Source organism: Centropristis striata, chromosome 7 (assembly GCF_030273125.1).
Source record: "Centropristis striata isolate RG_2023a ecotype Rhode Island chromosome 7, C.striata_1.0, whole genome shotgun sequence".
NCBI classification, from domain to species: domain Eukaryota; kingdom Metazoa; phylum Chordata; class Actinopteri; order Perciformes; family Serranidae; genus Centropristis; species Centropristis striata.
Genome location: NC_081523.1, coordinates 32,523,692 through 32,538,523, shown reverse-complemented (window position 1 = coordinate 32,538,523; position 14,832 = coordinate 32,523,692). Strand labels below are relative to the sequence as shown.

General features: G+C 39.6%; 1 protein-coding gene across 1 annotated transcript in view; it reads right to left on the bottom strand.

Moving 5' to 3' along the window:
* The window catches only part of cacna1ba (calcium channel, voltage-dependent, N type, alpha 1B subunit, a), a 148,629-nt gene that overhangs the window by 127,748 nt on the left and 6,049 nt on the right, over positions 1-14,832 (bottom strand). Inside the window, exon 3 of the mRNA XM_059337834.1 lies at positions 12,488-12,627. Coding sequence (XP_059193817.1) covers positions 12,488-12,627 — 140 coding nt within the window. The remainder of the gene's footprint in view (positions 1-12,487; positions 12,628-14,832) is intronic.

The following is a 14,832-nucleotide window of genomic DNA, read 5'->3' as shown; positions in this document are numbered from 1 at the left end:
CCTTGTCTCCATCAACACTTTAGTTCTGTGATTTCAATATTCATGTCGACTCCACCAGATGCTCATTTGCTTCTGAATTCCTGTCACTTCTGGACTGCTTCAACATCACACAACACATTCAAGGTCTCATCCATGCCAAAAGACACTTGCTGGATTAGGTCTGCTCAACTGGCACAACCCCCTCCCAGCTGCAGTGCCTTAACCTGGTCACATTGTCCTCTTCACCATTCCTATCCCCCTGCCCAAACAGCATTCAAAACTTCCATCACCTTCAGAAACACCAAGTCACTGAGTCTACCAGCCTTGACTAATCGGTTAGACATGTACCTGGCCTCTCATCCCCCCCAACACCATGGTTGATTGTCTGGTAACCCACTTCAGCCCATCTCCTTCACCAGCCCAGCCCCCTGGTTCACCCACGAACAATCTGGCCTAACTGTTCACCTGGAGGCCAAAAATCATGTTCAAACCAACAAAGAAGCTCTTACCCAAAGTACGTCCTAGTACTACTCTTCATCAACAACCAGCAACACCACCCCAGAATGCTATTTTCTACTAAACAATCTATTCTGCCCCATTGACCCCCTTCAATCCAGTTTCAGACCCCACCACAGCACGAAGAGTGCCCTCATCCAAATCACAAATGACCTCCGATCAACATACTCATCCTACTCCAAGTTGACACAGTCTCCCACACCATTCTCCTCAACTGCCCAAAAATCTAGGCCTTTCTGGTACAGCTCTTTCCTGGTTCCAATCATACCTCTCAAACAGGAAACAGTTTGCCACCATAAGAGACTCCAGCTCCCCCCCAGCCCCAGCCAACCAAGGTGTGCCCCAAGGTTCTGTGCTTGCCCCCCCTCTTTTTACCATCTACATGCTTACCTTTGCCAACATGGTACAGATTTTCACTCCTACGCAGACGACACCCAGCTCTACATAAGCACAGTTCCATCCTCTCAGCTTCCACCCCAGTCTCTAGTCAACTGTGTGCAAGACATCAAAACATGGATGACATCAAACCTCCTCCAACTCAAGAGCAATAAGACAGAGCTCCTGGTCGTGGCCCCCAAGGCACTGCTCCAGAAGGCTGGAGATCTCCTCCTCACTGTGAACAGCTGTTCAATCTCCCCATCTCCTGAGGTCCGCAACCTGGGTGTCATTGAGGACTCCACCCCTCCTTCCAATTTCACATCAAATCTGTCACAAAAACAGCTTTTTTCCATCTAAAAAACATTTCCAGAGTCCGACCCTCACTCCCTGTCTCTGTGGCTGAGACCCTAACTCATGCCTTTATCACCTCACTACTGCAATGGAGTCCTGTCAGGGGTTCTAAGTAAATCCCTGAACAGAGTTCTCACCCAGTCCAGGCCTTTGCAGCACATCACCCCCACCCTCATCCATCTACACTGGCTCCCAATCATTGACTCCAAACTCCTCCTCCTGACCTTTGAATCACTCCACACCCTCGACCCTCCATACTTCAATGATCTCCTCCCTACACCTGAACCTGTGGTCCTCTGATGCAGGTCTGCTCTACACTCCCCACAACAAACTGTGAACTTTTGGAGCTTGTGCCTTCAGCGCTGCGCTACTCTCTTCCCGCCAAAATCTGTAATGCTGCATCCCTGGACACCTTCAAAAAACCTTTATTTCTGGTGCTGATATCTGTTCAATTTACAAATATAAAAACTAAAAGTTCTGCATTCATCACATGCTAGAGATTAAAGAATTATTTCAGTCATTAAAAACAAAGGTCTCATTTGTGTTAAGAATATAAATCCAATATGCATCTTTTTTTTTACTCTGACAAAGACATAGTGTGTTTGCACACATTAATTGGATTTAAGTAAAACTGCTCATTAAAAAGAAATAGGGTTTCTGATCATAAACACACCTTATAAACAAATCAAAATAGCTTTGACTCTAGTAAAACCACACAAGAAATTCTAAATTCTACAGTAAAAAAACAGAGGCCATTATTCTCTGAAAAATATTACCATTTAACCAAGGAGTGTGTTTGTGTGGCAGTGGGGAGGGCAGGCTGCACTGTAGAACGAGCCACTGCAGAGATCCTACAGCAGCTGCTTTGATCCAGCCAGCTATAAAGAGGAGTGCTGAAGTGAATCTATTCCCTCTGCATTTAGCTCAATGCACTATTGATCTGGGTGGGAGCATGGAGAGCCAGATATATACTCTTATTAGCAACTCCCTACATCTTATTGGAACATGGTAGAGGTCAGGTCTAGCCTATGGGACCTAAATCCAGGCTCTGCTGTTCATGCAGCCCACCACATGATCTGAAAGCTCATGAAAGATTGCTCAGGCCCATATCCTAAGAGCAAACGTGTGTGGTGTGCAGTAGTACCAATTGATGGCATGTTCAATAATGTAAAGGTGTTAGAATGAGACTGCCCCTAAACTGCCTCACATGTCAGTCCAAATCATTATTAGATGTTTCATGGTGTTAAGAATGGAATTTTACTTTTATCAGGGTATAATATAGCCTCTTGTGGGGTCTTATTTGGTCTTGATTTCTTAGTTTTGGTCATAATACTCAACAAAGGAATTGCTTACATTTGGGAATACAGTGAAATTGCTACACTGATGTCTGATCAGAAATGTCATAAACAAGCTAACTCTTTAATCATTTTGTCTGAACTATTTTATTAAGTATACTGAAATGAACACGTTTGAAATGTCAGTAATAATTTCTTATTGTACAGGAAAACAATGTGTGCTCAAAAATTATATTATATTATTTCTTCAAATGGTAAGATTGAAGGATTCATTTTTCAGAAATCACTATTCGAAAGTGTGCTGTCCGAATTGCAAGAGCCCAATTTACAGTGTCTTAACAAAGATTAAGCCTGTGATTTCTAATTTCACTGTTTGTAATTGCAACTATTGCTGGTAAATCCACTAGTAATATTTGGTGAGTTTAAAATTAAACTCTTGTTATCTAGTTAATATGCATTTTGTATGGTGCTGTGTGTGCCATTTAATTACAAAAGGTGGTTTTGTTGAAGAACAAACAGAAGACACTATACTTGCCATACTTGCTCTTGTCTCTCTGTCCCTCCTCTCCTGATGCATTTCTAGTTCCTAAAACATCTACATAACATAGCAAAACGTCAGGCAATCGCAACAGTTCATCAGAGTTGTTAGGCCATGGTCACACACGCAAATTTGCTTTACCATCGGAAATAAATGTTTTATTCACCACTTTGCTCCCATGAATGGAAGTGAACAGGAGGCAAATGTTCGCCAATTTTAAATTTGTGGACGTGTAACAGCAGCCTTATACTGTTTTCTGTCTGCCTGTTACCTGGCTGCCACTTGGAAAAACTGTTGCCTACATCTGTCTGCAGTTGGATCAAACCCGTTAAGCACACATCACCATGTGTGATAATGATTATGATGTTTGCAAGTTTCTGTTTAAATAAATAGAATAGGTTAAACCTTTTTATTTTTATTTTTTTTTACGGAAACAATGTATTCAATGACTTAGTCGGGTTAATTCACACCACATCTCTTTTCACATTCATATACTACCCTTTTCCTTATTCTGTCTTGCTCGTCTCAAAGGCACACTCTGCCACCCCAAAATCCCCAATCACCAAGAGAGCAGTCAGCAGCAGCCTCGGTCAAATGCTGCCAATTAATAAGCAGCAAGAGAGTAAAAGTTAATTGAACTTTCAGCTGTGCCTGGAAAATGTACTTATGGACCACCAAAGACATTTACAAAGAATGGCTTCTTAAAGATCCATGGGACATCCATATGGCCCAATGCAGAGCTTGAAGTAATTTGATAAAAGTTTATGCCATGGGCAAGGGGTGGGGTGATGCATTGACGTGCATTATGTGAATCGATATCTCTACAATGTCGATTACATCGACGACAATGATGCGTCGCAAAGAGAGGAAGAGGAAGAGCAAGCTGAGGCGAAAGAAAGTCACTAAAGAGCATCTAAAGTGTGGGAGTATTTTGTGTAGAGACCAAACAACATGGTGCTCTGCACGCTATGAAAATTAGAAATGGCATATCACAGCAGTATGACGCCAATGCACCCTCTTTGCCCCTCCCCTCAAGCCCCTCCTCTCCACACCAAAAAAATTGACAGAAAGTTGAAACTGAAAAACGAGTGACATTGTAAAAGTCCTGACATCATTGAAAAAAGACAGACATCAAGAAAAACTGGAAATTGAAATTGAAAAACCAATCATAATGCATAAAAATATAAAAAATGAAATAACAGAACATGATTGTGAGATTGTAATTTTTTAATGTTGTTTTATTTTTCAGTTGAACATTTCCAGTTGAACCAAATTTTATTTTCAATAGCTCAGTTAATTGTCAATGTTGTAGCTCCATCGACAATTATTCATATTGATACCGAAAGAATCTAATTGTTTCAATAATTTCTATTAAGAGAAACGTGTTATTCAAAATTGCACAATTCTTACTGTAAGATGTTTTTTGTTCTGTCGTTACTGGTAATAAAAGTGACTTGAATTATACATTGTGTAATTATTTTGCTGTTGTATTGCTAAATGTATATTGCATTACATTCCTTTTAGTTAAATGGTACGCACTCTTGCATAAACTTTGTTTTGGAGAGACTTTACATTGGAGTGTAAAACACAGATTACCAGTTAAGACAGTTCAGGAATAATGTCCTGCAGTGCATACTTTGTGTTTCATATGTTTGTTTTAAGAAAAGATTATTACGTTTTTAACATTTTATTTTGTTGTTATGTGAATCTATAGATTAATCGAAAAAATAATCGATAGATTATTTGATAAATTAAATAATGGTTAGGTACAGCTCTACCATGATCGAAGCAGCTTGACAAGCATGCTAATGGAGCATCACACAGGACAGCACTGTTAGGCTTCCTTGTTACAATAATAAACCTAGATCCCTGTCTCAGACTATGCTGTGTTGGGTACTTGAATCTGAGAAGACTGGATGTTTAAGAAGGTGCAAGAATCCTATAAGTAACCTCTGATAGCCCTGCAGTTGTCAAGTGTAAATGGCTGACAACTAAAAAAGTTTTTGGGATCCCCCAGTGAAACATTTAAGCACATGAAATCATTGTTTTAAAGCTCAGCACTTTTAAAAGCTCTGAATCACTACATTGAGCAATGTCAAGTTACTAGCTCAAGAAGCTTCAGTGTAGAGCTGTCAACATTCATCTATCATCCCAACCATCTGGTATCAACTCTGTCAGATATGATTTACCAGCAGTTGGTCATTATTGAATAACTGGCCAACTACTCATCTGTAATCAACATATATAACACAATTTTTATTGTTTATTATTATTTTACTGTTCAATATTATATTTTACTGTTCAATATTATACACAGAATTTAAAATATACAATCAAAATGAAAACCCAATTTTAAAAAAGCATAAGGACAGAAAGAAGAGAAAGAGTTAGATTAAAGTGGAGCATTAAATATAAGTTGAGCATAAAATGATAATTTGCTTTAAAATTATTAAAAGAACATACAGTGCAAATAAAAGATTAAAAATTTGTTTTAAAACAAGCTCATCCATAAGCACATGAAAATAGTTTTTTTTTAACCTGGATTTAGAAACATTCACATTTGAGGCTCAGTTCTGTTGGTAGTTTGTTCCATTTCTTGCAGCATAACGGCTTAATGCTGCTGTACCGTGTTTATAACATATAAACCATGTTCATATCTGAGTCCATAGATCTCAGAGCCCTGCTGGGCTTATATTCTTTAACATGTCATTTATGCATTCTGGACTTAAACCATTCAGTGATTTATAGACCAGTAGCAAAACTCTGAAATATATTCTATAGCTGATTTTGAGCCAGTGTAAAGACTTTAGAACCGGAGTAATGTGCTCTGATCTCTTTATTCTGGTCAAAACTCGAGATTTTCAATGCTCTTTTGGGGGAGTCCATTACAAAAGTCGAGTCTACTGGAGATGAAAGTATTTATGAGCTTTTCCTGGTCTGTTTGGGACATGAAACCCTTCACTCTGGATTTGTTCTTTAGTTAGCAGAAGGCTGTTTTGGTGATTGATTTGATTTGACTGTTAAATGTAAGATCCAAGTTTATCAACACACCAAGGTTTCTGACTTGGTCTGTGATTTTTAGAGACAGTGTTTTAAGGTGTTTACTCACAGCAATCCTTTTCTCTTATTTACGTAAAAAAAAAAAAAAAAAAAGAAGAAATTTTTCAGTTTTGTCCTGATTTAATTGATGGAAATGTTTGATCATCCAATTATTTATTTGGTCTAAACAGTGACACAATGACTCTATTGGACAGTGCTAGATATATCTGTGTGTCATCTGCATAAATATTATAGTCAACATTTGAGTTCTGCATATTTTGACCCAAAGGCAGCATATATATGCTGAAAAGAAGGGGTCAAAGAACTGACCCTTGAGGGATAGCCACTCGATTGGATCTATAACTTCCAATGGTCACAAAATAACTCCCATTCTCCAAGTAGGACCTGAGGTATTCTAGAACTGTTCCATGTCATCCTGCCCAAGTTTCCAACCTGTTGAACAGTATGCTGTGATCCACAGTGTCAACGCAACACTACGATCCAGTAAGACTAGAACTGACACCTAGCCTGAGTCAGTGTTCAGCCTTATGCCATTTAACACTCTAATCAGAGCTGATTTTTGTACTGTGCTGAGGTTGGAACCATGACTGAAAGTCACGCCCCCTACATGCACTGTGCATCCCTCCATTACATGCACAGATGATTTCTACAACCCTGGACCAGATTTTTGAGCCCAGAACAGACTATAGAGAGCTAACCCTAACCCTAAACAATTGATGATGCTAACTTCCGGGTTGGCCTGCAAAAAATTGGTTGTTTTGTTTGCTCTCTATAGTCTGTTCTCAGCTCAAAAATCTGGTCCAGGGTTGTAGAAATCATCTGTGCATGTGATTTTACATTGGATTTTGGATCATTGCAGAAAATAAGCTCTGTGGCAAACACACGTTTCTGATGCTTAAGCATTTAGTTAAGCAGGATAATCTTCATAAATGAACACCACTTTTATGATGTTTGAAGCGTAAATGCAGCCTACAGAAGTTAAATGCTAACATTATCCTTTAGCGAACTACACCACGGTTATATGCTTCAGATGCTCTCCGACAAGCTAACCAGCGTTTTTGACAAGCTAGCGAATCCGTAGCATAATAAATTGTTTATTAACATAACTCACACTCTGCAAGAGCACTGAAAAACACAACGTGAGAGGGTTGTCCTTCCTGTCTAGCGTGATGACAACCACGCTAGACAGCCACTGTAGTCTCATTTAGCCACTTGGCAACCGCCTTTTTCAGGACACATAAAAACAAGTTATTTTCCTTTATTATTTAAATTTACCGGAAATTTAACAGCCATTCTCCATCCCTTTGCAACCCTAATCAACATTAATGTTGTCAGCTGTTTAAAAGCTCAGTGGAACACATCCTGAGAAGTAAAGGACCTGAGAAAACTGGCATGTACACCAGACAGACAGGACCAGGAAACATTGGACTCTATACAAGATTAGAAGTCAATGTCATCACGTGCAACCATTAACTTGATAATTAGAATGTTATTAATTAAAATTACTGATAGGAAGCCCAGCTAATACCAAAGCTGTAATAAAATAATTACGACTTAAAGAGAAAAATCCATCTAAAATACTTTATTTGTTGTTCATTGATAACTGGTTAAAGACGATGTCAATGTCTGTTGGCTTAGCTTGTCTCTAGATGAGCTACAATACAGTTTGACAGCGGATTCTACGTGAAACATCTGCCGTAAAAATTGCTTCATAATCATATGGGAAGAGGTCTGTCAAAAAAGCAAGCGACATCAGATTGTCCAGCCACAGCTGCCTCAGTACACCAGAATAATAAGCAGCATGACTCTCATTGTCTTCCTGGAAACTCTCACTCTCCTCCTGTTATTATGTCATGACTCTGTCACTCTCACCTCTTATGTGTATAAATAACAGCTGAATGCCCAGCAGACTTCACCTTCCTTTCTAGGGATTTATGAAGGCATTCTGGGAAACCCATGGAAACAGTGACTGAAGTAGATGCAAGGCAGACATGAATACATTGAGAATATGGAATGTTACCAATTCATTATGTAACAAAAAAAAAAAAAGACTGGAAAGCTTCCAAAGGTCTACTACAAAGTTGATAATGGGGGTCATGTGACCAACCAACGTAGCCAAAAGCATCAGTGTGTTACAGTTGGGAACCCCTGGTTGATCTGACGCCAATCATTATCAGCCAATATCTGAAAAAAAAACGCAACTGGGTGATTGGCATTAATGATTTCTACTCACCCAAGTGGGCACCCAAAAGTGCCCTCTTGGGTGCCCCTGTGGTCGATCAAACATGATCAAGGGCCCTCAAGGGTGCCCATTCAGTGGGAAAAAAGTGATAAAGTGCCCTCTTGTGCTTATATATATATATATATATAGAAAGAGAGAGAGAGAGAGAGAGAGAGAGAGAGAGAGAGAGAGAGAGAGAGAGAGCTATAGCAATGACCTTTATCCACCACCTGACCCCTCAATTATTGTGATCATGTCAGCCTGCTCAGCTCCAATTCAATCAGGCCAGCTTGGGCCATTCCTATCCACACACACCGGAAGAGGCGCTGGCTTCATAAAGGCCATGACAACCTGTCAGTAGCCAGAATGCTCGGCTCCGAACAGATACTGCATACTTACAAATACACATCACAACATTTCATTGCAAACAAAGCATGCTGTCTTCTGTTACAGTCGTTGTCTCACATCAAATACAACGAAAAACAACCTTTCTCTCTTTAAGACCATTAACCTTGTCTGTTATTTTACTTAAAGCTCTGTAGTCAGTTTTCTGCCTTTATTTGATAGGACAGCTGTAAAAGTACAAGAATTTTTTTGTTTTTTTCAGAGATCTTTTCATAGTGAGATGTTGCTCAGTACTGATCTCAGGTCTCCATTCATTTCAGTATGAAGTTCAACTTGCACACTTGAAAACTGCAAGAATGATGAGGCTGGTGCTATGTTTTGTTTTCCTTATTGTCAACAAATTCCATGATAAAATTCCCAAGTAAGATGTAAATTATTAAAACAGTCACAAATATATAATGTTACCTTTAAGAAAAAGGCTCAGTCATTTCCTAAAAGAGTTGTACTCTTGTAGTTTTTAACAAACATTATTCAAACAGGATGGAGTGCTTTAGTACTTTAGGACTATTTACAGTGACACATTTCTAGCAGCAGGACTGTGTATGTGAGTTTAAATCTAAACAATTACAGTGTTCATGGTAATGAAGGAACTTTTCACCCATTGCAACAGTGCGGTTCACTGGCATGTTTTTCATAGTTTATGACAACAATGGCTATGGCTAAAAATAATAAGTCAGGCTCACACAATACTTGTAAGTAGAGTCATGCAATGTTGGTTGGTTTTTTGATTCGATACGTTGACAAAAAGAAAGGTAAGTAGTCATCTGCCACATGTCTGTTATTGGTGTTGTCAAATGTATAATTGTGTTTTAGAGTTTTTCTCCATTGGTTTGGCTCATTACTTGAAAAAGAAATTACATTCTCAAAACTCTCAGTTGGCAAAACAGACTTACACTTAGGCACAACACCATAGTCCATGTGCAAAAGCTTGTATCTCTACCAAAACTGTTCACTCATGCTTGAAAACTAAATTCCTTTCCTATATAAATAGTCAGTGCCACCCAAAGGCAAAAAATCCTTCTCAATTGCTTTAGCTCATTTCTCAAAGCAGACCGGACGTTCTCAACACTCTTGGTTTCTTTGCCAGAATAACCTGGATGGTTCACAACACCATGGTTCACCTGAAAGAGCTCATATCTCTCCCTAAACAGTTCACTCACGTGTCAAAACTACATTACTTTCTCATATAAATAATCAGTGCCCACAAAATGCATTGTCCCTTTGGAATTGTGTAAGCGCTGCAAGTCAAAATGTTTAGATGTTTTGTCAGTATGACAGAGGACCATTGAAATATCCCTCATGTCCACCTCTTAGTCTTAGCCCAGTCCTTCATTGACAATGGTTACTCTACTAGGTTTTTTCATTGCACTGATTCTGCCAAGGAAATTGTATCCATTTTTATTCACGTAAATAAAGTAACTTCCATACATCAGAGTTAAACGAAAAAGTATACAACACAATATACTGTAATATAAACACATAAACAAATAAAGCTGGAGATTCTGGCTGTCTGTCTGGCCACAGATTCTCATCCACATCACAGCGTATAATCTCCATTGAGATGCAACGAGGGAAGTAACGGCGTGCATGTCGCAACCATCCCCTGCACTGATCTCCTGTAATATTACCATTGCATAGAGCAGGGACCTCTGACTTTGAGCCTGATGCTCAGACACTCTCCACCTCCAAGCGGAGAAAAACTCCTCAATAGGATTGAGGAAAGGAGAGTAAGGTGGTAGGAACACCATGACCATCCTTGGATGAGTAATGAACCAGGCTCTGATGATAACATGGTTTACGAGAGTGGCCCGAATTTAATCAGGGACAGCATGGTGTCCTCTTTCCTCCATTCTACCAGCACACACACTTACTCCTCCTCCTCTTCTTCCTCTTCCTCCAGCAGGCAGTTGCCCTTGTTCATTTACTTGGCCAGGTGCTTTCATGTTTAAGATATTGTACTGGTCCTCATGTTTGGCAGCATTCACAATCATGGACAGCTCATCTGAGATGTGTGAAACTCCTCCTTCATTAGTCAAGTTCTATTTTCACCTGACTGTCAATTCATCAATTGATCAAATGTTCCAAGAGATTCATATATGGTATTCATGCTATTAGGTTCTTGACTAATTTTGACAATTGAACAGACTATTGTGCATGTGATAACTTACAATACAATGAAATGATGCTGACATGCTTTGGAGAGAACAACCATTAGACTGAGAATCAACAATCAGTGTGCTAACTGTAGGCTACCTGTATCTAATCATTTGCAAAGATGTACTAAGACATTTGCAATTTGATGAAGCTAATGAGAAATTAAATTCTGTTGTGAACAATTGCCAAGTGGTTTGGAGGTTTGTCCATTTTATTTTTCAAGAAATGAACCAATGGAGAAAAACTCATACAGTTGTAAAGCATAAACTGATTTGAAAAATCTGCATTAAAAAACCCAAAATGTACATTTTTTCTGCAACTTGCAAATCTGCAAATTGTGAAATTAAGGGAAACGTTTTGCTACCAGTAATTTAAAAAAGAAATTGGTTTGGTTTGAGAACATACATGACACTAATGGCTTGTAGTAATGATTAAAACAACTAAAACGGGCATGGTTTAAGGATATGGATGAAGTTGAAGACATAAACACAAACAGATCTCATCATCATCACAGCAAAACTAGACTCATTACAGTAGATGCCATTTATCATATTTTCCATTAACTGCTTCCCTTTCTTTTCAACCAGTGGGAATAGAGGCTCAGTGACTTCCAGTGACTTGCAGTGGGAGGGGTGTGGCCGTTGATGAGAGGTTTGGTAATTGGCAGAGGCTATGTTTCTTTCAGTAAGGTTCCTGACAAAACCCCCAATAGATGGCCCAAATAAATCTCTGTACCATTATGTGTCAGAGGCTGGGTTGCCTTCTGGGGGAACCAGCAAATGGTAAGGGACTTTATGCAGCGTAACAGCATTCACTGCCACTATCCCCGCCCCTCACCACCATTTCACAACACTCCAGCTCCCTATGCTCTCCATCTCTCCATCATCCCTCACACCAACGGCCCTATTCCCATACTACATTTTTCATCCAGTACCATGGGATCCTCTCTGTTTGCTCAACATATAAAGTGAGATGACAAGAGAATGCAAAAAGACATTTTAAAGCCTTCTTGGCATTTCATTCATTCATTGTCCTTAACCTCTCCGTCACAGGGGGCATGAGCCAATCCTAGCTGACAATGGTACACCCTGGACAAGGCACCAGACCATCACAGGGCTGACACATAGAGACAGACAACCATTCACGCTGTCATTCACACCTATGAGTAATTTAGAGTCACCAGTAACACCTAAGCTGCATGTTTTTGGACTGTGGGAGGAAGCGGGAGGACCCGGAGAGAACCTACACCGATACAGGAAGAATATGCATCCCTGCAAAGTGTTACCCACTACATAACCCCTGTTTAACACCGTGCGACTTTATGCGACTCATTTATATACTGTGTAGTTTAATCTACAGCAACACATCATATCGTACAAGATCATCATAGGTTTGTAGTACCACTGCCCTGTAAAAGCTACATAGTTCTAAACAGTCAACTGATCATGAGCTCAGAAAAACAGCCCTGTATTCAGCTTTGTGATTATGCATTTTCCAGCTGATCCAAGAGGATTTGTCTCCATTAATCGCTGCTGCCCATCAGCTCTGTCCGTTAGCAGCTGTATGAGACATTAGGCCAGTGCTACTCACCCTGTTAAGACCACCACAAAGTCCATTACATTCCAGCCATTTCGCAGATAGGAGCCTTTGTGAAAAGCAAAGCCCAGGGCGATGATCTTGATCCCGGCCTCAAAACAAAATATTCCAATGAAGTAGGGCTCTGTGTCATCCTGTTAAGAAAATATAAAGCAGAGTACAGGGGATTCATTAATTCACAGACTTCCCATAAGCATCTCCAAACTTATATACTTCAAAACTCTGAAGAACTACCACTGAAGACACTGAAGTTGTGCACTCTGATTTTACTCTTGGTGAAGTAGAGATAATAGTGATATGCTCGGGAAGGGCACGGATACACTTGTTCACTAGATTCACAGCGGTGTGTAGGCCAGAACACCACTTAAGGCTACGTTTCCTGAGTATGAGATTAATGGGCTGAGAAACGTTGAGATGCTATTGAAGTTTCTTTTACTTTTTTCATTTCTGCTTTTTACAGTTCTCTGTGTACATGTGTAGGTGTGTGTGGTTTTCTATAAAGAAAGACATAACAAAATACAGTGAATAAAGGATAATTACATACATTTCCTCTATATTCATTTCAATGCCCAGGATTACCAACTTAATATAAACAAACAGAGGAAGTGATTAAATGGCTATAATTATATAACTCCTTTACACAATCACAGAAACAAAACAAAAGCTAAAGCCACTCCATTTCACAGGCATATTTAATACTGCATATAACTTATTCAGGTTAAACTCCTTAAACTCCTTCCGCCTAGCAAACAAGCAGGATGTTTTATTTTTTAAATCTACAGACATATATTATATCCTGTCGCCGAATATAGTGTTGCCTCAGGCCCCCGTTCCATTTAACACCAACTTCTTTGTATTTCTGTGCAATCATAAATACTCTTAACATTTTAAGTAACAAGTAATAAATGTATGAACATGCTCTGAACACTACATGACATATTTAAATCCGACGTGCTGAGTCAGATAAGCCATGGGTCATATGCTAGCATGAAACCTGCTATCATTAGCATATGACTACCTGGCGAACACCAATTGTGACTTTTCTTTCACACTGGTGAATGGACGACTTAATGTACTTAATATTTGGGCTGCATAGTTAGCACTGTAGCAGTAGAGTATATATGTGCTGCAACAGTATGTGCAAAGTTTACAACAAGCAGCGGACACTTTGTGCACAGTTAGCAATGTTCGTTTTTTTTACAAAAAGGGGAAACTTAATAAGCGATGCCAATTTGTTAACAATAAGTGGTGGACACTGTGCACAGTTAGGGATGGCGTCCACAGTTGTGCATGTTGCTGAACATGACTCAGGACGTGTTTCAGTTGATACGTAATGTATTTTACGCCTTGCCAGCATGGCCGATTCATAATGAGCCTGCTTCCAACAATTTTACACCTCTTTCACTACCTCTGAAGGCATTACAGAGTGGGGATCACATGATCGCCCCATCCCACCTCTGGCGCTTTCATAGTGCAGGAGTATAGTGCACTTCATTGTACTAGACTTTTGCTCTTTACTTCAAGTTATAATATGAACCATCATGTGGTTTAATTCACCGTATGAAATGACCACGACCAAAAAGAGATACCTCAAGGCAGATTGGACATAGAACACACGATATTCTTATATATACGCCTTCTCTACACTTGGAATCTGGCACATTGGGACCTGAAGGTTCTCTATCACTATTTTACACGTGGCACAAATTTAATTTCTTTTCAGAATTTGTGGGGATGTGAACCGCTGGAAGATCATGCACTGACAACCTAATGGTTTCTACCTATTATCAATTATTATTTCAGAGCTATTTTCAATCTAAATGGCTGGTTAGGAGTCGAAACCGTGTGAGTATTGAAGGAATACAAAATAATGCCAAACATTGTGTTAGAATTATTTTTGTACTTGGCTTTTAGTCAGATCCTTAGCATGAACAATAAAAGAATAAGCTTCAGGTTTGGCAAAACAAGCAAAAATCTGTCAAGAGTGTCCAAACTTGGGCTGACACAATTCATCAATTACATGGTAAATGGACTGCACTTATATAGTGCTTTTAACCAAAGCGCTTTACACTACAGACTGTGGTCATTCACCCGTTCACACACACATTCATGCTGGTGGCCGAAGCTACCAGGGCACACTGGTGCCACCTGCCACCATTGGGAATTCATTCACACACCGATGAATGTAGCATCAGGAGCCATTTGGGGTTCAGTATCCTGCCCAAAGATACTTAGACATGGGCCGCCATGGTCAGGGATCGAACCATCGACATTCCGATCAATGGGTGACCACTCTACAATCTGAGCCACAGTCGCCCCAATTAAACTTAAAAAAAAAA